Below are 21590 nucleotides of genomic sequence, written 5' to 3'. Positions count from 1 at the left end.
ATATTTAGGCCTTTGAATGCATGTTTTGTGTCCAATCCCTAACCTGTATGTCCCTTACTTCTTTCATGCCCTAATTCTATTTCCCTTTAAAATCATTGTTGCTGCTTGTCAGTTTTCCAAGTCATTACCATGCTGTGTTTTAAAAAATAAACTTCTAATTCCTCTAGTTTTTGTTCAGGGCCTTTCATCTATATCCCATAATGGTCCTGGTACAATCAGCTCATGAGAATAGCTTTTGTCTTTGGCGTTCTGAAGATGAGTCACATTGAGCTTGATGTTAACTGTTTCACTTTCCACAGATATTGTTAGAGCTGAGTACTTTTTGTTTTACTAACTGCTTTTCTTTGTCTACCATATCCAAGTCTACCATAATATTGTGCACTTCTATCAGCCCTCAAGTTCTTTTGCCCCAAAGAGAGCAGCATGCACCTGTATTATGCAATGTAGTTCACATTGTGTATAAACTTGAACTCATTCAAAACTCCATAGCATGTTTCTAACTTGCCCCAAGCCTGGTTCACTCTTCACAGCTATACTGACCGATAATGACTTCCAATCGTGGTAATTCTTTGGTCTTAAGTTGCTATCTTTGTTTTCATTTTCCTTCACATACCCATTACCTCTTACTCCCTTTGGTCTTAACCAGTAGTGTCTTATGTGATTTATTTAAATGTGTGGGCCCTTTGAATTTTTTAATCATGTAGGCACAGTAACTTAAGGTAAAATTTACACTCAGCAGTGGAATTATCTATTGCAGCACAGCCTCAATTCACTTGCAGGACTTCCATCTCTACTTCTGCATATGCCTTTAGTACCATGGACTATGACTTCTGGCAGCTGACCCTCTCCTTTACAATATCCTATGGACACTGACAGACATCCTTGATGTTTCATGAGGAAGGCAACACAGAATCACTCGCGGCAACAGCAATAACTATCTCTGTGTCTGACTATACAACCCCCTATCACTACCATTCACTTACACTTCAACTCTCCATGGTTCACAGCAGAGCCAATCGTACCACAGAGCTGCTGTTGCTTCCCCTTTTGAGGCCATCAACCCTGACCCACCCCAAAAAAAAACGGTGCAGAGGAACCTCAATTATCCGAAGGACAAGGGCGGGGAGTATTTGATTTAGTTAATCGAATGCCAGATAACATTGTTTAGCCAAGCATCAGGAACTTGCAATCTTACTGGATAATCTGATATTTGGATAATCGAATGCCGGATAATTGAGATTCCTCTGTATTTCTATTTGAGAGGCGAATGCTACAGGAGTCTCCTGCATTTCCCCCTAATGCTCGTTAGTGTGCTTGATTTCCCATATATTGAGGGAAGAACATTCCACAGGGCTGAGTTCTGCTGCTGTTTTTACCCTTATCAACTACAAACAATAATCTCGGAACCAATTATGCAATCTCAGCCACTGCTCACCAAAATAAGATTTCTCTCGCTCTGTATTCCTAACAAACTGCAATGACAAAACTCTGATCTCCAGCATCTTTAGACCTCACTGTGTCCCTGCAATCTCAAAAAGTAAGTATTTCATTCTCTACCTCCTTCTGGGTACTACCTGCTTCCTGAGCAGCAAAGCTATGTCATTTTTAAAATCATGGCATCACTTCCACAGCTCCATCTCTGGATTCAGCTCTACTCCCACTGCTGCTGGTTTGACTGTCCTCAGTCCCACTGTGTCTGATCCTACTACACAGATATTTATCCGGTATCTCCTGCTGCTGTTCACCCCCAGGTTCACTCTGCTGTGCTCCTGCTAACACTACTCTTGTGGAATACAAAAAAATTGAATGAATTTAGTAATAATTCAAAGGCATGACAGTATGAATGTGATAAAGGAACCTAGGACTTGGGAGCAGATGAGGCCATTTGACTCTGCAAGCCTTCTCCAACATTCATTAAGACCATGGCTGATCTGGATATAGCCTAAGTTCCACTTTTCAATCCCATAACCTTATCAATCCCTTGTCTATCAAAGATTTGCCTAACACAGTCTTGAACAAACTTGAAGACACTGTGTCCTTTGGGCGAAGGGAATTCCACAGACTAAAGAGCCATTGAGAGAAAAAGAATTCTTCTAGTCTATGCCTTAAAAGAGAAAAACACTTGTTCTAATCTATGTCCCTTTGATTTATTTCTCCCAAGAAGAGTAAACACACTCTGAATATCCAGCTATCCACTCCCCTCCAGATTTTATATATTTCTATGAAATTACTTCTCATACTTCTAAACTGCAGTTAGTATTGGCCTAATTTCACCACCCTTTCAGGATAAAATAAACCCTTCGTCCTGTGATCGACTTGAATAAACCTTCACTGAACTGCTTCTAAAGCAAATATATTTTCTTTTAAGTAAGGAGACCAAATCTGTACATAGTACTCCAGAGCTGGTCTCATCAAGGACCTGGACAACTGCAGTAACACATCTCTATTTTTATAGAAGTGTTTTTATACAAAGAGTTGCAGATGCTGGAGACCTGAAATAAAAACACATTTTGTTCTGGAGAAACCCAGTAGATCTGGCTGCATCAGCATGGGAAAAAACAGTGTTAACAGCTTCGTACAATGTTGAGAGTGTGGTGCTGGGAAAGCACAGCAGGTCAGACAGCATCCAATGGAGCAGGAGAAAAGACGTTTCAGGCAAGACCCCTTCATCAGGAGAACATTCCTGATGAAGGGCTCTTGCCCGAAACATCGATTCTCCTGCTCCTTGGATGCTGCCTGACTTGCTGTATTTTTCCAGCACCACATTCTCAACTCTGATCTCCGACATCTGCAATCCGCACTTTCTCCTACCTTGAGTACAATATTCAAATTTGGAATGGCTTTCTCATAGTGATTTAATTTCTGAAGTGATTCACTGAATAGGGTATTGGAAAGAATATTCTGTCATCATTCAATAGACAGACACTATGAAAAGTGCAGATTGGAGGGTAAATATGTGGTATAAGGGTATATTGCAAGAGAAGGGCCTGTACTGTGCTGTGCTATTCTATGTTCTATTTCCAAAAGAATCTGAGTGTTACCCCCCTCCTCCATCCCAGAGATAAAGTGAGCAATTTGAACTCAACAAAGATCCTTAATATTAGAATAAGGACTGGAAATCACTGTAGATCTGTCTTATAATGTTCTCAAACTGCAAAGCTCTCCATGTTTAGACCATTTACTTGAATGGTTTGGCTGACATAATACTGCATGGCAGTTAAGCGTAGTCTTCTCTAAGCTTTTATTTTCATGGCATATTGTGTTTTCTGACAAACGTAGTATTAATTAGAATTTATTGTGAGAAACAAGAGACAACTTAGTAATTATAAAAGTAATCTATAGAATTACTTCTCATTCTTCTAATGGAATTCTGTGATCCATGTAAATCTGGATAGATTTTGTATGATTGTAGTATGCAAGAGAATTCATCTGTATGAAATACATTAATTTTCACCCTAATAAAATATTCTGTTTGGCATGCAGTCTGAAAGTGTATCGCATTTGGTCAAAGATTATTATACAGTTTGGATTATTGGTTGTCTTCCATAAACTGTTTATGTTAAAGCGTAACAAGCTTTAATTTTATTTCTTCTGCAACTTGAATGAAATAGTGCAGATGTTAAAACTTATTACTGCACCATTATGAAGCTTTTTTGTGTGAACATTAATTTGTATTTGTTATACTTGAATAGTTTGTGCAAGGCACAGCTCAATTTGGCTTGTCATCTTGAAATATGCAGTCATTATTCAAATGAATGCAATTAGGTGAAAATTAAAATATTTTCCAATTGTACATTCATCTGTATATTTTTGAAAGAAGACTTGAGTAATCAAGTTTTAATAAGAAAAAACTAGCACGTTTTTGTAATATGCTGGTTTATTGATGCACTTATGGTACATTTATGGGCAAAGTATCTTTAGCTAAGAATAAAGCACTGTTAAATTTATACTTCAGTAAAACAATGCATAGGTAATTCCCAGATACCCTCATTTTTGATTTTGTTCACATACTGAATCTACTGCTTACTGAAGTGATAAACATATCTTTTTCAGCATATGACTAATTTCTGACATAAAGAAGGTTGAGAAAGGTAGAAGGAAGGATGAGGTTCAGCAAGTAGATTTTTGCTTGTTTCATTCTGAGTACCCTGTAAGTATCTTTTTCGGTTGTAATCTCAGGATTGCTTCCTGTGTCATCTACTCGTAAATATAGGAAGATGATGTACACCAGAATGCCTCAGTTAGAAAGATGGTGTAGAAGGGGTTACTTTGGATTCTTGGGATATTAGAACCTGTGTTGTGAAAGATGGGCCTGTACAGACTGGCACATTGCATCTTGTCAGAGTTGGAGCTGATTTTTATTGTGAAGTGGTTAACTGGTGTCATTTGGAGGTCTTAAACTAACCAGGCAAGGAGGTGAAAATTGGGAGGTAATATCAGAGATACCCAAAGATTTAGGAAAGATATATGTATAGCGCAAGAGTAAGTCATAAAGTGTTAAGTAAGATTTGACTAACTGTAAATGCTTGGAGTATTTTAAGTAAACTGAGTTAGCTGTGGAAGCAGATGGACGCACAAGATTATAATTTTGAGGCTATCATTGAAAACAGCCTCAAAAAAGCACAAAGCTGGATTGTAGCATCAAACAAAGAGCTGCAGATGCTGGAGCTCTGACCCAAAAACAGAAATTGCTGGAGACATGTAGCATGGCTGGCAGCGTGTATGGGAAGAAAGCAGAGTTAATGTTTCGAGTTTGGACTATTCATTAGAACTGTTAGCAGCTCGGAAATGAGGTATTTGTGCTGAACCGAAGTTGAAGGTTGGTGGGGTTTGGAGGTGAGAGCTGAACAGATCAATAGATATGGAGCCCAGAGAGAGAAAGAAGCCGCTCGAAGGAAAACAACCCAGCCAATGTTCATAGCTGAATTGCTCCAGCCTAGCCAATATCCTGGTGACTCCTTTGCACACTTTCTAGTGCAATCCCATCCTTTCTACGGTGTGGTGAGCAGATTGTGCACAGTTCTCTATGATCACCTGGATGCCACATTCCCATGTCTGAATGCATCCAATGGAATGTTATATACCAAATTTTATATCCTGCTGTATCGCAGTCTCCTCGCTCCTGTATTCAGTGCCTTGACTAATAAAGACAATTATTCCATGTGCCTCCTGAACAACCTTAGTTACCTATCCTGCTGCCTTCAAAGATCTATGGATGTACATACTAGTGTCTACCTGATCCTGTGAACTTCTGAGAGACTTCCAATCAACATGTGCTTCCTTACCTTGTTAGTCCACTCAAAATACATCACCTCATACTTGTTAGGATTAAATTCCATTTGCCGCTGTTCAGCGAATCTTACCTGCCAATTTTTGTCATTCTGTAGTCTAAGACTTTCTTCCTATCTGTTTATTACATCACTAATTTTTGTGTTATCTGCAAACTTAATGTTCATACCCCATTTTCATGTTTAATCATAAATGTGCACAAACTAACAGTAAGGGATCCAGAACTGAACCCTGTAGTACACTAATTGACACAGTAACCCTTCAATTGTCACCCTTGTTGCATGTCTCAAAGCAAATTTTGGATCCAAATTGCCCTTGATCACATTCTTAACCAGTCTGCCATGTGAGACCTTAACTAATGTTGTAACCATAAATGTTACTTGCCATTGATCAGTCCAACCAAGATATTATCCAGACCATGTTGCATTTGAACATGGGTTGCTTAAGCATCTGAGGAGTTGTAAATGCTGCTGAACGTTGTACAATCATCAGTGAACACTCCTACTGCTGACCTTATGATTGATAGAAGGTCATTGATGTCGTGCTGAAAGTGGTTGTGCTTAGGACACTACCCTGAGGAACCCCTGCCGCGATGTCCTGGAGCTAAGATGACTGACCTGCAATAACTACAACGATCTTCCTATGTGCTAGGTATGACTTTAACCAGAGGAGAGTTTGCTCCCCATTCCATTGATTCCAGTTTTGCTAGGGCTCCATGATGTCACAACGGTTGAATACAGCCTTGACGTCAAGGGCTGTCACTCTCCCCTCAGCTCTGGAATTCATCTCTTTTGTTCATGTTTGAACTGATGCTCAGGTGATGAGTGGCACTGATGCAACCAAACTGGGCATCAATGAGGGGGCTATTGAGTATTGCAGGTTATTGTTGAGCAGCTGCTGCTTGATAGCACTTTCCATCACTTTACTGATGATCAAGAGTAGACTGATGGGACGGTAATTGACCAGGTTTGGATTTGTCCTACTTTTTGTGTACAGGACATTTCTGGGAAATTTTCCTTATTTCTAGGGTGTTGTAACTGTACTGGAAGAGCCTGTGATATTACTCTTGTTTTATGTAGGTCCCCTGATCCTGGGCTTCAGTTTATGCTGTTAAAAAGACTTAGCCTTACTCCAGATTTTATGTCTCCTTCCTGACCGTGTAAAGCTTGCTGACCTTTTCTTTGAGGAAAGACCTGAATGTAATCTCAGAGACCTCAGCACCTTCTTTACTGTACTCTTTGGTTCATTCAAATTTACTGTCATATAATCAAAATGTTCTCATGTAGACATGTAATTATCTTTGGGATGCCTGGAGATAAATTGTCTGCTAAGTTATTGGACCTTGGGAAGAAAAGTAGTAAGTTGCAAATCAGCTTACCACTTCTTATGATGAAACACTGCCATCTGAGTTGTGAATAGACTTAATTGCTGAACATTTGTTGTAATTTGTTAATTTGTGAAAACAGCGTTTTGCCTGTACCTACCTGTTGGTTTTGCAAAGTTGGTGCACTTTGAGATAAATTGCAAAATAAGCATCCCACAGAAAGTTAAATCTCTCAATTACAGTGTACAAGTGAAATTGGCTTCAAGTGCTTGTATCATTGATGTACTATTAGCATCTTTTGTAGTTGCCTATATGGCAACCAAGAGTGCTTCCCCTCTACCCCCAGGGCCAGCTTGTAGCTGGATTTTCCTCGGCTGAGATCTGCTTGAAGGTATTCTTCTTGCCCATGTGCTGTCAATGCCAGTAATCAGCAATCTTCTAACAAGCAAGCTGGAGCAACAGACAAATTGTTTGATTGCAGAGAAGCAAAAGCACACGGAAAAAAGCTTTAATAGAGTGCCAGGTGATTAGTTCATTTTGATATGGAATGATTTAATTTACAAACTTGGATTAAATGTGTATTTTTTTTGTCTTCTGATTTTGCATTGTGGGTAAGAGAAAGTCAACTGTTGTCTTGACAGTAACTGGCAGTTATTGTCTTTTTCTAGCACCCTAGCTATTAATGTAGTAGATGACAGAATTCAATGATGACCTCCTTAGTGAATTGCGAATATCTCAAACATTGGTCGTTGCTTAAGTCAAGGTAGAAGAATTGCTAGGCAGATGCAACCTTATTCAGAGACCACAATTCCTCATTGATCAGCTTATGCTGCTGTAAAGAGTTGCTGTTCTTTCACCCGTTATCATCATCACTTCCAAGAGGAAAGCCAATGTCTGGGAGTAACTGGTTTCTGCAGAAGTAAATAAGTGGGTAAGCAAGTACATAAAGGTAAAACAATGACTGCAGATGCTGGAAACCAGATTCTGGATTAGTGGTGCTGGAAGAGCACAGCAGTTCAGGCAGCATCCGAGGAGCAGTACATATAGACTAGTGAACCTTAAGACTATTGTAGAAAGCATCCAAAATATGTAGAATTGCTGTCATAAACCAACAGCTAACCTGTAAGGACTTGATTATTTTAAATAGTGCTACTTTGGGGACAGTTGTTGAGGGTTTATTATGCTGCCATGTTGTGTTCAGTTTAAGGGAGGATGTCGGTTGAAGGTGGAGATCCAAAATGGCAGCACTGACATTGTATCACAAAATGGTCTGTTTGTTTTCAGTATGCTTCAGGTGGATTTTAAGTGTTCATGCACTAACATCTTCAGAAGCATGCCATCCTCTTTGAATTCTGCATGCTTGTTAGGATTTTCTGCTATAATGTTAAATGCATAATTTTGTACATTTTGAGTTATTTGTCATTTTATCCTTTTTATAGGTAGACAAGTCAACCCAGAGAGCACATGCTGTGAAAAGCTGGAGAAGACTATTATTCTTTTCACTAAAGTGGTAAGCAACTATGGTTTTTTTTAAAGTCATATTGTTTGGACATGTTGTGACACACCACCATGGCAGATGGAACTTGAACCCAGACTCTACAATAGTTCTTTTTAAAGAAAGTACATCAGTCTGATACTTAACAGTAATTATATTTGAGAACAGCAGCAGATTGAGCAGTGTTTAGTAATTAGTATGTTGTATCAATCGAAATGTGAACTGATTTGAAGTAATTTCCGATTTTTTATAGGTAAAAATATAAAGCTATATGTAGGTGAATATACTGTTTGCCTGCTGCTGCAAGGAAATGCTTATAGACATTTAAAATTGTTTTTCAGTTCATAGCAGATTTAAGAGTAGTACATATTTATTTTCTAAACTAAGACCATCTCTGCTCTCATTCAGGTCAGTTTTATTAGCTGATAATCTGGCAGCTTTTTGAAAAGTGTGAAGATAAGCAAGAATGTGAACTTGAAAATATTAAAAACTTAATTATGATAATCATGCTTGAATATTTTCTAATTCAACTGTATTAAATACTTTACCTTCTGTTGAGGATTTCAGTTCTCTGTAATTCAGTCTTTTATCATTGGGTGTCACATGTCCAAGCAAAATGTAAGTTTTAAAAATTTTTTTCAAAAGTTACAGAAATTAATTTTGTAAAGATGGTGATTTTCTTCTTCAAAATGTTGTGACTCTATGACCATCTGTTGCAAGATAAAACACACAAGAGAAACTCTCACAATGAACATAGGCCTTTTTGACAACAAGGCTGTTGAAGTAATGAAAAGCCAGGGAATGGAAGAAGAGTTGAATAAATACTTTGCATCAGTCTTCGTAGTGGATGATCCTAATAACATTTCAATAAAGAATGATAAAGGGCTAAATGACATATTCACTGCATTGAAATTTTTAAATAATTTTTCCAGAAAGCTTAATGTTTTTATTAACCACACTGGACAATAATTGAATATGCTGTGTTTTTCTTCAACTTTAAAATGTTATATATCTGTCTTTGCTGATTGCAGCTTTTGGACTTTTTGGACTATCACCCATTTTCATTCATCGGGTTGATTCAGAGATCGTTGGAGTTTGCTGTTAGCTACATATTTACAGGTGCTGGTGAGGGTGTGGTGTTTGAGCGGTTCATCGTTCAGTGCATGAACCTCATTAAAATGATCGTCAAAAATGATGCTTACAAACCGACAAAGAAAACTGAAGGTACAATTACTTCAATGCATATTATTTTATTTCCTTAATGCATAAAAACCTTATTATTGCTCTTGTCAATTTGATTGCAGTAGATTGCGTTTTTAGATAATTATTTTATTGAAAATAATTTGCAGCTGAATGCGCAAGTTTGTATTATGTTCACTTCTGTTTTCTAGAATTTAATCAATGGGTTTTTCATTGGTGTGGAAATTGCTTTGCAATCTATTTAAAAGAAATTGTTTTAGAATTTAAAGTGTCACATGAAGCACATGCAATATTAATCATTGAATCAATTTCGGAGGAAGATTATCTTAAAGAAGTAATCACATGCCTTGAAGGTAGATCTTTTATTATCACCTAGGATAATATGAACATTCCACTTTTTCTGAGGGAAATATTTTGAAGCCTTTCCTTTAAAATACACCAAATTAATTTAATTAAACATATCAGAAGCAAATGGATCATTTTATTTGTATCCTGGACTTGTCATAATGCATCAAGTTATAATTAATATTTCAAAGAACTCCCAACAAGTCAGCCTTCCAGAGAAAGGTGCTTGAGATATTCGGTTTTTCTTGATCCTTAGAGTTTTTCAATTCTTCTTGTTTTTCATATGCATTTTCCCCAGTGCCCCCTCTCTTTTTCATGATATGAAGACTAGAATTGCCCAAAATCTAGGTTATGTTTAGGTGCAGTATAACATAAATTCTCTGCAAAGATGATAATACTTCACTGCTTTTCTACTTCATCCTTCCAGAAACTAGCCTCAGTGTTTGACATGGTCTTATTAAGCTCTATTGTTTGTGCATCCACATATTACATTTCGTTGTTTCAAACTGGTTTGGATACTTATTATTCAAGTTATATATGTCATGCATTATTCTTCTCGCAAAAGTGCACAACCTTTTGTAAATTACTTTTCTTGAAGTTCATTTCTGAACTAAAAGTCAATTTTGCAAGTTTATTAAAGTAGTTTGAAAACTTTTATTTTTCATTCATGGGAAGAGAGCATCATTAGATACGATAGCACTATTACCACTCTCTAGTTGCTCTGGACGAGATGGTAGTGAACTTGGTCCTTGAAACATTGTGGTTTGTACAGTGTAAGGATACCTACAATGTTGTTGGGAGTAGCGTTCCAGAATTTGGACCCAGTGACAATGAACGAAAACAGTATTGTTCCAAGGCTAGGTGCTGTGTGGCTTTGGAGGGAAACTTGCTGGTGGTAGTCCTTCCATACATTTGCTGCACTTGACCTTCCAAATTATAGTGGTAATGGGTGAGAAGGTGCTTTTGAAGGTAGCTTGGTGAGTTGCTGCAGTGTATCTAAGAAATGGTACCCGTTGTCCATACTGTATGTGGAGGGATTGAATTTTCAACGTGGTTGACTTGGTGCCATTTAAGTGAGTAGCTTTATCTGGGATGTGTTTAAATAGAAGTAATGACATGCCTTGAAGGTAGATCTTTTATTATCACCTAGGATAATATGAACATTCCACATTTTCTGAGGGAAATATTTTGAAGCCTTTCCTTTAAAATACACCAAATTAATTTAATTAAACATATCAGAGTGTTGCTGAAGCTGCATTCACCTAGGAAAGTGACGAATGTTCCATCACATGGATGGTCATAGGAAAGGCAGGAAATTAGTTATTCACTGCAGAATTCCTAGCATCTGATTTGCTGGTGTGACCACTATCATTGTGTATATAGTCCAGTTCAGTTTCTCATTAATGATAACTGCTAGGATACTAATGGTGGAAGATTTAGCAAAGGTAATGCTAAAAGCTAATATAATCGGGCAGTGGTTAGATTTCTATTTTTGGAGATCATCATTTGTGTGGTGCAAATGTTATTGGCCACTTTTCAATTCTAAGTCGCTCTTGCTGCATATGGGCCTGTAAAGCTTCACTATCTGAGGAACAGTACCGTGTTCAATCATCAGTAAACCACTTATAGTCTCACTATAAAAGGGAGGGAGAAGCAGCAGAAAATAATTGGACCTAGACTCTACCCTGAGGAACCTCTGCAGTTGCTCTTGGACTAAGACATTGGACCTTTAACAGCCATAACCACCTTCCTTTGTGCTAGCCTTTAACCAGTGAAGAGTTTACCCCTAACTTCCATTGATGTCCAGTTTTGTTAGGGTTCCTTGATTAAATGCTGCCTTTATATGAAGTACATTACTTCTGGAGTTCTGCTGTTTTGTCTATGTTTAGACCATACCTATGCTGAGGTAAGAGTTGAAAGGTTATGGAAAAATCTAAACTGAGTATCAGTGAGCAAGTTATTTTTTTCACAAATGTTGTTTGATAACTCTGACTCCTTCTTTCACTTAACTGAAAGATTGAGGTACATGCCCATATTTGACTTGCCCTACAGTGTGTGAACAGGGCACTTTTGGGCCATTGTGTAACTGTGCTGAAACAGCTTGGTTCGACCTGGTCCTGTTTTGGTTGATGTCTTCAGTACTGCTGCTTTGTTGTTGTCAGGACCCTCGATCTTTTCTGTCATATCGACCATTCCTTAATAACACATGAAATAATTCAATTAACTGAAGACTGGTACCAGAATGTGAGATTTCAGTGGAGGGGAGAGCAAGATATATCGTGCATTGTGCACAATTGGGTCAAGATGTCAAAGTGGAATCTTGAGCCCTGCATTCAGTAGCACTAAATTGATTTCATTCAGAGGTCCTTTCCCACACGTGTAAGAGAGGCCAAAGACTGCTCCAAATCTGGCTTTCATGTGGGGCCCATTTGCCCTCTTAATCATGGCTCAGATTGGAAGAGAGATCAGTGACACTCTGGCTTCCCCTGCTGAGAACGGAATTTTTATATCTTTCACATTCCAGTCACTGCGTACAACATTGATGTCATTGTTCTATCCCTCAACTTGAATATCAAATCCTGTAGACATCTGAGCAATGATGGACACTGCTATGGACAACCCTAGGTTGTCCCATGATGTCATGATGTTTCCCATGCAGCTTTCTAACGTGTCCTTGGGATCGTACAACATCTCCCATTAATTAGCATTTCAACCCTTGCAGTTATTGCACGCGACACAAAAAGATGCTAATTCCTCCTAATTGCTATAAAATTCATAATGTCAGTTCGAACATAAAGTTAGTTATATATAAAATTATATGGTCACACCTAATGTTAGAATTCTTTAGCCAATGAGTAGTTTTTTTTTCTCACCCGACCTTGAAATGTCAAATAAAACATTGCTTCTCTATCTTTTAGCTGCAAATATAACTCCTTCTATCTACATGCTGTCTGTAAGTGTGTTTTAAACACGAGGTTGCTTCGAAGACAAAAGTTGTTGTCCTGACTCCAGATATTTCTACACTAACTCTTTGACTTAATAAACAGCATCAATATCTTTTCGTAAAACTGAATCTTAATCATTTTCCCAGCTCTTAAATCTTCTCTGAATTCCTAAGATTTTACAAGATATCTTTTGTCCTCCCCCACCCCTCGATTCTTAGATTTAAGAATTCCTTTGAGGTGTCTCAAGCATTATCTAGGTTTGCTTATTTAGATTGGGAAGTTGTCATTGTTTACTTTCTCGAATTCAAGCTGGTGTCCTTAAGAGATCAACTGCTTACCGATTTGTAGTTCAGTCCCCTTTGCCAACACGATGGGGGCTGTTCTCCGCTATCCATAGTCCTTTGTTTTAAAGGAATTCAGCCAAATCCCTTAACGTTAGGTGTAGATCGCATTTCTTATTTTCTCAATACTTCATTACCTAAAATGTTTCCCTTATTGTGGGATCATATTTTTCTTTAATTCTTGCTAAATTACAAACTTCGGGCTGGCTGTAGCCAAACATCTCTTGTCACACTGGTTATTACAGATACCTGCCACTGATAGTTTGCAGAAAACATCCTATATTTTAATTTATAAGCTTCTTTGTTCTATCTGTTACCTTGTGCTTATCTCATTATCAAAGCTGTCATTGTCCTAACTGATGATTTCACTCTGATACTGCCACAAGCAGCCATTTTGTTCCAACTCTGGCTATGGGCTGCCTCAACAGATAGAAATACTTCAGGCTTGTCTTTTGCACTGATGTGCTGGACTCCCCCACCATTAAGGTTCAGGATATTTGAGAACCCTCCTGTCAATCCTTGTCCCCAGGATTCATGGATGGCTTTATCCGGATTACAGATCCTTGAACTGTTACCTTTGTTGTTCTCCTAAATTGCAGGTAAACTGTTTTTGCAGTGGATTAATTGAGGTTAATTATAAGGTCAAAGGTAGGGTGTTTGTTGACAATTGCATAATGTTCAGCACCATCCTGGAACTCCCTTACCAGCAGTACTCTGGTTCAGGTTCACTTCCAGTACCCTCTTGAGAGTATTTAAGGTTGTCAAATGTATTGACCGATTTGGTGATACCAAAATTCCATGAACAAATAAAAAGACTAGGAGTCTAAAATAATTTCTAATCTGATTGACAAAGGACATTTATGGACGAAAATGTGTATTGTTTTCTATCGTTCACGTTTGTTTTCAGAGGATCTATCAAAATGCATGAGATGAAATGTACTGTGACTGTGCCCATCTGTATTTCATGAGATGGAAATGCAGGACCAGCTGAAAGATATAGTTATCTTAAATGTAAAACTAAATTATCTCTTTGCACTTATCACGAAGTAATTGATAAACGGTGCTTCAGGGAGAGCGTGAATCATTCCTTTCTCAAAGCCCCTGTGGATAGCAGTGAACTGACATCCCAAGGAATTATTTTTAAAAATAATATTTGGGTTGTTGTAATTGTGAAACCAATATACATGGATTCCTGTTAAACTGTTTCTTTCAACTGAATCATACAACCTCTACTGAGATCCCAAGATGCTTTCGTTTATTACTCCTTTACAAATTAGCACTTGTCAACTATGAAGTTGGAAAACCAACCTGATCTTTCATATTTCTGTTAACATGTTGGAAATTGAGTATCTTCTGATTTTATGACATCTGTGTTGAAATGCCTTGTGTACTGTATAAGAAGACTAAAAACTGGTTATATGAAAATACAATGGTGTAATACATGATTGAGAGCATGGATCAAGTAGAAAGTTAGTTGTAGTTCTAAGATTTTGGAAGTGATTAGCAATTTTTTTTATTTTTAGAAAACAAACCTGAAACTTTGGAAGCGCACAAGATCAAATTGTGCTTCTTCAACTATTCAACTTTAACTGAAATCTGTCGAAGACTGGTATCTCAATATTTCCTTCTGACTCCAGAGGAATTGTCTATGTGGGAGGAAGATCCTGAGGGCTTTGGTGAGATTTCAGTTGAAACGGAATTTGCTTTAAATGTACATGTTTTATTATCTATAATTCAGTTGAAATTTCTGCTGAGGTAACATTTTGCATCTTAAGTACTCTGGTGCGGCACTTCTAATATTCCATTTTAAGTTACTGGTTTTTTATGGTTCTTAAATTATCTAGGAGCATATCACAAATGTATGTCTTATATATTTCAGAACTAAATTTATACTAATTTTTGTGTGATTAGAGGTTTTTTTAATTCAAACGATCACTCCAATTAGTGTTTACAGTTCAAAGCTGAAGTACAGTGAAGTACGTTGAACAGATAATTATGTAAGATAAAAACTTCTCAGTATGTAGCTCATGGTTCATGTATTTCAGTTTTTTTAATAAATATTTTAGTGATTGGATTTTAACTGAAAAGTGAGATAAATGCAATTGATACAGCATGAAGTGTAATATACCTAAAAGTTTGAGAACCTGTTGCTTTAGGAGGTTACCTATGTTTACCTGTTCGAGACCCCATGGATTTGATGTCTAGAAACCAAACCTTTAGTACTGCTTCATTCCGCAGATGGTGAATTTTTGAAATTGTCTACCCCAGAGATCTATGGAAGTGTGGTCATTAATTACATTTGGTTTAGAGATTGGTATATTTCTACTCACTATTGATAGCGAAGGACATGGGAATAGTGTAGGAATATATCAGGTGATCAACCATGATCTAGAAACACAAAGCAGCATTAAGGGACTCGATGGCATGTAAGCATAGTTGGCTAGTTAGGCATTTGTTTTCTGTACAAGATAGTGTTGGGCTGCCATTCTGAACTGCTGCAATCCTGGTAGTATGAAGACTCAGTGCTTTTAGGATGGGAGTTCAGGATTTTGACCTAGCGACAATGAAGGTACAGTGATGTAGTTCCAAGTCAAGATAATGTATGACATGAAAGGGAACCTGAAAATGTTGATGATGAGTTTGATTTAACCAAGATCTTTGTTTAGTTCCTAACTTTACTGAATAATAGGTTGGGATATATTTGATCTTATTCAGTAAAGCTGCTACAAAATTGAAGTGGGCAAACATCTAATTCTACAACGTGTTCTACTGGGTAAGGCTATGGATGTTTTCTTAAGTCTTTCAGAAGAACAGTCTTAGGACTGTGCTTTCATATTAGGTAATAATTTGACCAGAACAGATAGTTCCATAGCAATGACTGTGTTGTAACAGTTGCTGATTTTGCCTCACTGCCTAAAATTGCTGTGTCAAAACAAGCAAAGATGAATGAACATCGCAAGTATTTGAAGGAAAAACTGATCACTGTGAAGAAGGAACTCTTACATTTGATGAAGAATAAGGAGTGAGAACACTTGAGTGTCAGTCACAGGAAATAAGTCTTGAATGAGGACTTGAAATGTTAAAATAATAAACTTCCGTTAAGGGAGATCTACAATTAAAATTTAAGGAATTGCAAGTATCAGAAGTTTCTAAGAATTCTGAAAAACATCTGGGACATGAAAAGGAGTTCCTGATGAATAGGAGCAGGTGAGAGAGAAAAAAACAAGACTGATTAATGAAAGAGCAATAAATGTTTTGAAATCCAATTCAATTTGGAGAATAAAAAAAAGATGTGTGGTATGAAAGAACAGATCGGCACTGTAGAAGTAACAAGTGGCTAGACAAATGAACTGTTGCTCAAAACCTCAATAGGATATGGTTTAGGAATTCTGTGGAAGACAGAGTGAAATAAAAGGCCAGAACAAGGGGGCCCATGATATCGCACAGAAAGAATTGAATAAAGTAGGTCTGGAATGGTATCAGAGGAAAATGGCAGATCAGATTTAACAAGAATGCGATACACTTAAGTAAACATAAAAAGCATCTCAATGTCCCTTTTGGAACAACTGGGGGCTTTTGATCAGAAGAAATTTACAAGTTATTGCACTGTGTTGTGACCAGCTGTAAAGCCCAGTCAGAAGCAGGCTAATTCTCTCTTTACACAATAGGTGCTTATACAGACAATATCCTAGTAAGAACTCAGTTTGAGGTAAGAGCTGTATGTAAAAAAAGTTATTAAAAGGGTTACCTCAGATTACAACAGGATCTGGACCAGATGTGCCAATGGGCTGAGAAGTGGCAGATGGAGTTTAATTCAGATAAATGCGAGGTGGTGCATTTTGGGAAAGCAAATCTTAGCAGGACTTATACACTTAATGGTAAGGTACTAGGGCGTGTTGCTGAACAAAGAGACCTTGGAGTGCAGGTTCATAGCTCCTCGAAAGTGGAGTCCCAGGTAGATAGGATAGTGAAGAAGGCGTTTGGTATGCTTTCCTTTATTGGTCACAGTATTGAGTACAGGAGTTGGGAGGTCATGTTGCAGCTGTACAGGACATTGGTTAGGCCACTGTTGGAGTATTGCGTGCAATTCTGGTCGTCTTCCTATTGGAAAGATGTTGTGAAACTTGAAAGGGTTCAGAAAAGATTTACAAGGATGTTGCCAGGGTTGGAGGATCTGAGCTACAGGGAGAAGCTTAACAGGCTGAGGCTGTTTTCCCTGGAGCGTCGGAGTCTGGGGGGTGACCTTATAGAGGTTTACAAAATTATGAGGGGCATGGATAGAATAAATAGGCAAAGTCTTTTCCCTGGGGTCAGGGAGTCCAGAGCTAGAGGGTGTAGGTTTAGGGTGAGAGGGGAAAGATATAAAAGAGACCTAAGAGGCAACTTTTTCACGCAGAGAGTGGTACATGTATGGAATGAGCTGCCAGAGGATGTGGTGGAGGCTGGTACAATTGCAACATTTAAGAGGGATTTGGATGAGTATATGAATAGGAAGGGTTTGGAGAGATATGGGCCGGGCGCTGGCAGGTGGGACTAAATTGGGTTGGGATATCTGGTCGGCATGGACAGGTTGGACCGAAGGGTCTGTTTCCATTCTGTACATCTCTATGACTCTATGACTCAATGATCATTTCACACTCAGAAGCAAAAAGCACTAATATTGAATGTGTGAAGTTTGATAGATGCAACCAGTAACTTAGAGGTAGGTTATACTTGTTGATGGAAAATTGTGAATCTACAAATTTTAAGGAATAGTTTGTTTGAGATCAAATTGTTTTTGTATGTTTAGATGAGCAGTTGTCAGATTTCTTACAATCAAGGATGGCTTGATGTTGATGAAGGCTGTTCATTTGACTAGGCAAGTCAAAGTTAGAAAATAGAACTGTACAGTAATTTGAGTTGACAGGGCGATTGATTTGCAAAAAGCGAATGACTCTGGGGTTTGGTAAACTCTGGCTTTAAAAAAATGGTCGAGGAATGTTGTTTTTGAGTGAGATTAAAGGATCAAATGGAAATTGTTAGAGTGAACATCAAACATGTTTTAAGCTGGATAATAGAGCTGGAATGTCTGCTGTTTTCAACATTGGCCTGTGATTGGAGCAAGGTAAAACTCCATTGAATAGGAGGAAAACAACTTAAAGTCATGGCATACATGACTGCCACATTTCAGTGTAAAGAGCAGAAAATCACAGAATTCTTGTATGTAATTCAAAATCAGGATTAAAGCAGAAAAATTTGTACAGTTTACAGCTTATTTATAAAATGGAGGAATTGTAAAGCCAATGCAAGCCTCACTGTTTTTGAGCTGAATTTCCACAATTGTTCAAAAGATATGGGAAGCTGAAATCAGCGTATCGCTTCACCTTATAGCTTGAAGCAAATCCTCTGTTATACCAAGGAAATTTATTTGTCCACTTTTGAAGAAATCTAAGCAAAAGTAGACTCAATGTGTTATAACGAGGAGTTATCTCACATAACAAAACCTACAAGGTGGGGTTCAGGTATGATTCCATTAGGTTAGAATAGCTCCATTTGGCAACTACCTTTAGATGAGGAATCAAAATTAGTTACATTTATTTGACAATTCAGCAAATATTATTTTAACTGCTTACCCTTCAGTATTAAAACAGTGCCGGGTATCTTTCAGCACATGGTAAGTATTTTGGAAAGATTAGAGGTGGTTATTTTCCATCCAGGTGATGTCCCAGTCGATGGATCTTTTACAAAGAGCATGATGCCAGAGTGAGAGCTGAGCTTCAATATCTATGAGATGCAGAACTTATTCTTAATAACAGAGTTATTTCAAGCAGTCATTATTTCCTTGGGTACATTGTACATGGATCAAGGGTCAGAGCAAATGCTTTAAAAAACAAAATGATTGAAGAGTTTCCACCTCCTCAATTTCAGAGTTCCAGCATTTCATGGAGATCAAACAAGGAAGCTTTTAACTCAGTTTGGCAAATATGAATGAACATTCGTGACTTAGGGAAGAAGTTCTAAAGAATCTTGACAGGTCCTGAAATCAAGGAAGTGTTGATAGCACTGGACATATGTGATCCAGAATTGCCAATGATTATAGCTGGAGAGGCATCATTGATTGGGAGCTGTACTGTCCAGATTCAGAGGGATGGTAAATGTAGACTGGTGTCTTGTATATCTTGTTCTTAAGACTGAAACAGAACAGAGATGGTAGTAATAATATTGCCATAATATTAAGGGCTTAGATGGAGAAGTATTTAAATATGTTCAAGAAAGTTTTCTTTTTCAATATGTGGATGTATCTACTACTTAAATGATTTGGATGTGAACATAGGAGGTATGATTAGTAAGTTTTCAGAGGACACCCAAAGTAGTCATGTAGAGGACAAAGAAGAAGTTTATCTCCGAGTGCAGCTGATCAGATGGGCCAGTGGGCCGAGGAATGGCAGACATTTAGCTTCAATAAATGTGAGATGTATTTTGGTAAGGCAAACCAGGACTGGGCATATACAGTTAATAGTAGGACCCTGTGGAGTGTTGCTGAACCTTGGGGTGCAGGTGCATAATTCCTTGAACGTGGAGTTCCAGAGTGTTGAAGAAGGCATTTGTCATGCTTGCCTTTGGTCAGTGCACTGAGTATAGGAGTTGGGACGTCATGTTATATAAGAACATATGAAATAGGAGCAGGAGTAGACCATCTGACCCCTCGAGCCTGCTTCACCTTTCAGTAAGATCATAGTTGATCTTTTCATGGACTCAGCTGTACTTTCAGGCTGGCTCACTATAACCCTTAATTCCCTGTCCGTTCAAAATCTATCTATCTCTGCCTTCAAAGCAGTCACTGAGGTAGCCTCAGCTGTTTCATTGGGCAGAGAATTCTGCACATTCACAACATTTTGAGTGAAGAAGTTCCTCCTCAACTCAGTCCGAAATTTGCTCCTCCTTATTTTGAGGCTATGCCCCCTAGTCTGGTTTCATCCATCAATGGAAACAACCTCCCTGCTTCTATCTTAGCTATTCCCTTCATAGTTTTATATGTGTTTCTCAGATTCCCCCTCATTTTTCTAAATGGCAATGACTATAGTCCCAGTCAACTCAATATCTCCTCATAAACCAATCCTCTTAACCAGTATCACCACCTCTGCAACCTCTCCAGTGCTAGTATATCCTTTTCTTAAGTAGGAGATCAAAACTGTACACAGTACTCCAGATCTGGCTTCACCATCACCAGCAGCATAACCTCCCTGTTTTTAAACTCCATCCCTCTAGCAGTGAAGGACAATATTCCATTTACAGTCTTAATTACCTGCTTCACCTTCAAACAGGCTTTTTGTAAGGGGGCTGTACAGGACATTACTGAGGCCATTTTTGGAAGCCTGCATTCTTTCTATAGCAGGGAGACCAGAATTGAATGTTGTTAAACTTGAAAGGGTTTAGAAAGGATTGACAAGAATGTTTCTGAGATTGATGGGTTTGAGCTATAGAGAGAGGCTGAATAGTCTGGGGCTTTGTCCTCTGTAGTGTCAGAGACTTAGAGGTGACCTTCTGGAGGTTTATAAAATCATGAAGGGCATGGTTAGGGTGAATAGTCAAGGTCTTTACCCCAGGTAGAGGAGTCCAAGACTCTAGGGTGTATAGGGTTTAAGCTGAGAGAGCAACAATTTAGAAGTGACTTGAGGGACAACTTTTTTACATGGAGCGTGTGTCATGTACAGAACAAATTCCAGAGAAAGTGGCGGAGGAGAGTACAGTTAAAATACTGTAAAGGCATCTGAATGGGTACACGAATAGGAAGAGCTTAGAGGGCTGTGGGACAAATCTGTGGGATTAAATGAGGATATCTGGTTGGTGTGGATGGGTTCGACTGAAGTGTCTGTTTCCATATAACTCTGACTGTATGACCTAGAGTATGAAGATTTTGTGTGGTGTTCTTGAGATTTGCTGCTCCAACTGAAAATGCACAAGGAAAGAACAGACCACCGTAGCCCATATTGTTGCACATTCCAATAGTAAGGCCTCAAATAGAGCTTACAAATTTTGTTACAGATGTGAAGACTTTTAGTTCACTAATGACACGTAAAAATGTACAAAAAGTCAAAAGAATGTGCTCAAATAAGAATACTGTATCAAAGATTGGCCAGAATAATTTCTGTGCAATTCCATTGGAAGATGATATTTTGAGCAAAGGAAATCATCTCACTGTTATGGATGACATGCTGATTTATGATAAAGCTTAGATTCAACTGGAGTCCTGGTTACATAAGGTCACTTGGGTTTCATGATGTGTTATACCCGAGTGCAAAATTACGTTTGGTAACCGGAGCCTTCAAAAATGTTTAAAAGAAATGAAATCCAGTTGCATGACATCGGCTATCAATCAGGAGGAGCAAAAGGAGACAAGATGGCATCGTCACTTCCATCCTGAGTTCAAATAAATGTATTCTGAGATGTTTCTACGGTCTGGATGGAAGTATTTTTTATTGTGATTGACTACTTTTCAAAGTGGATAGAGGTAAAATGAGTATATTGCTTATGATTACTGCTTATGATAATACTGGGCAAGTCAGATCCTTTGATTAATAGATCACAAGATTTAATTTTTGCAGTTAGTCACTGTGATGGTCAGTCACTGGCACATTTTTGTGAGTTGCAAGTGTGAAGACATATTTTTT

General features: G+C 38.1%; 1 protein-coding gene across 1 annotated transcript in view; it reads left to right on the top strand.

The window, feature by feature from the left end:
* Window positions 1-21590, top strand: part of ipo11 (importin 11) — a 410923-nt gene that overhangs the window by 87308 nt on the left and 302025 nt on the right. The window contains exons 8-10 of the mRNA XM_072570976.1: window positions 8053-8123; window positions 9140-9332; window positions 14463-14615. Of these exons, the coding sequence (XP_072427077.1) occupies window positions 8053-8123; window positions 9140-9332; window positions 14463-14615 (417 nt within the window). The remainder of the gene's footprint in view (window positions 1-8052; window positions 8124-9139; window positions 9333-14462; window positions 14616-21590) is intronic.

This window comes from Chiloscyllium punctatum, chromosome 1 (genome assembly GCF_047496795.1).
Source record: "Chiloscyllium punctatum isolate Juve2018m chromosome 1, sChiPun1.3, whole genome shotgun sequence".
In the NCBI taxonomy this organism is placed as follows: Eukaryota; Metazoa; Chordata; class Chondrichthyes; order Orectolobiformes; family Hemiscylliidae; genus Chiloscyllium; species Chiloscyllium punctatum.
This window is presented reverse-complemented; position numbering and strand designations above follow the sequence as displayed.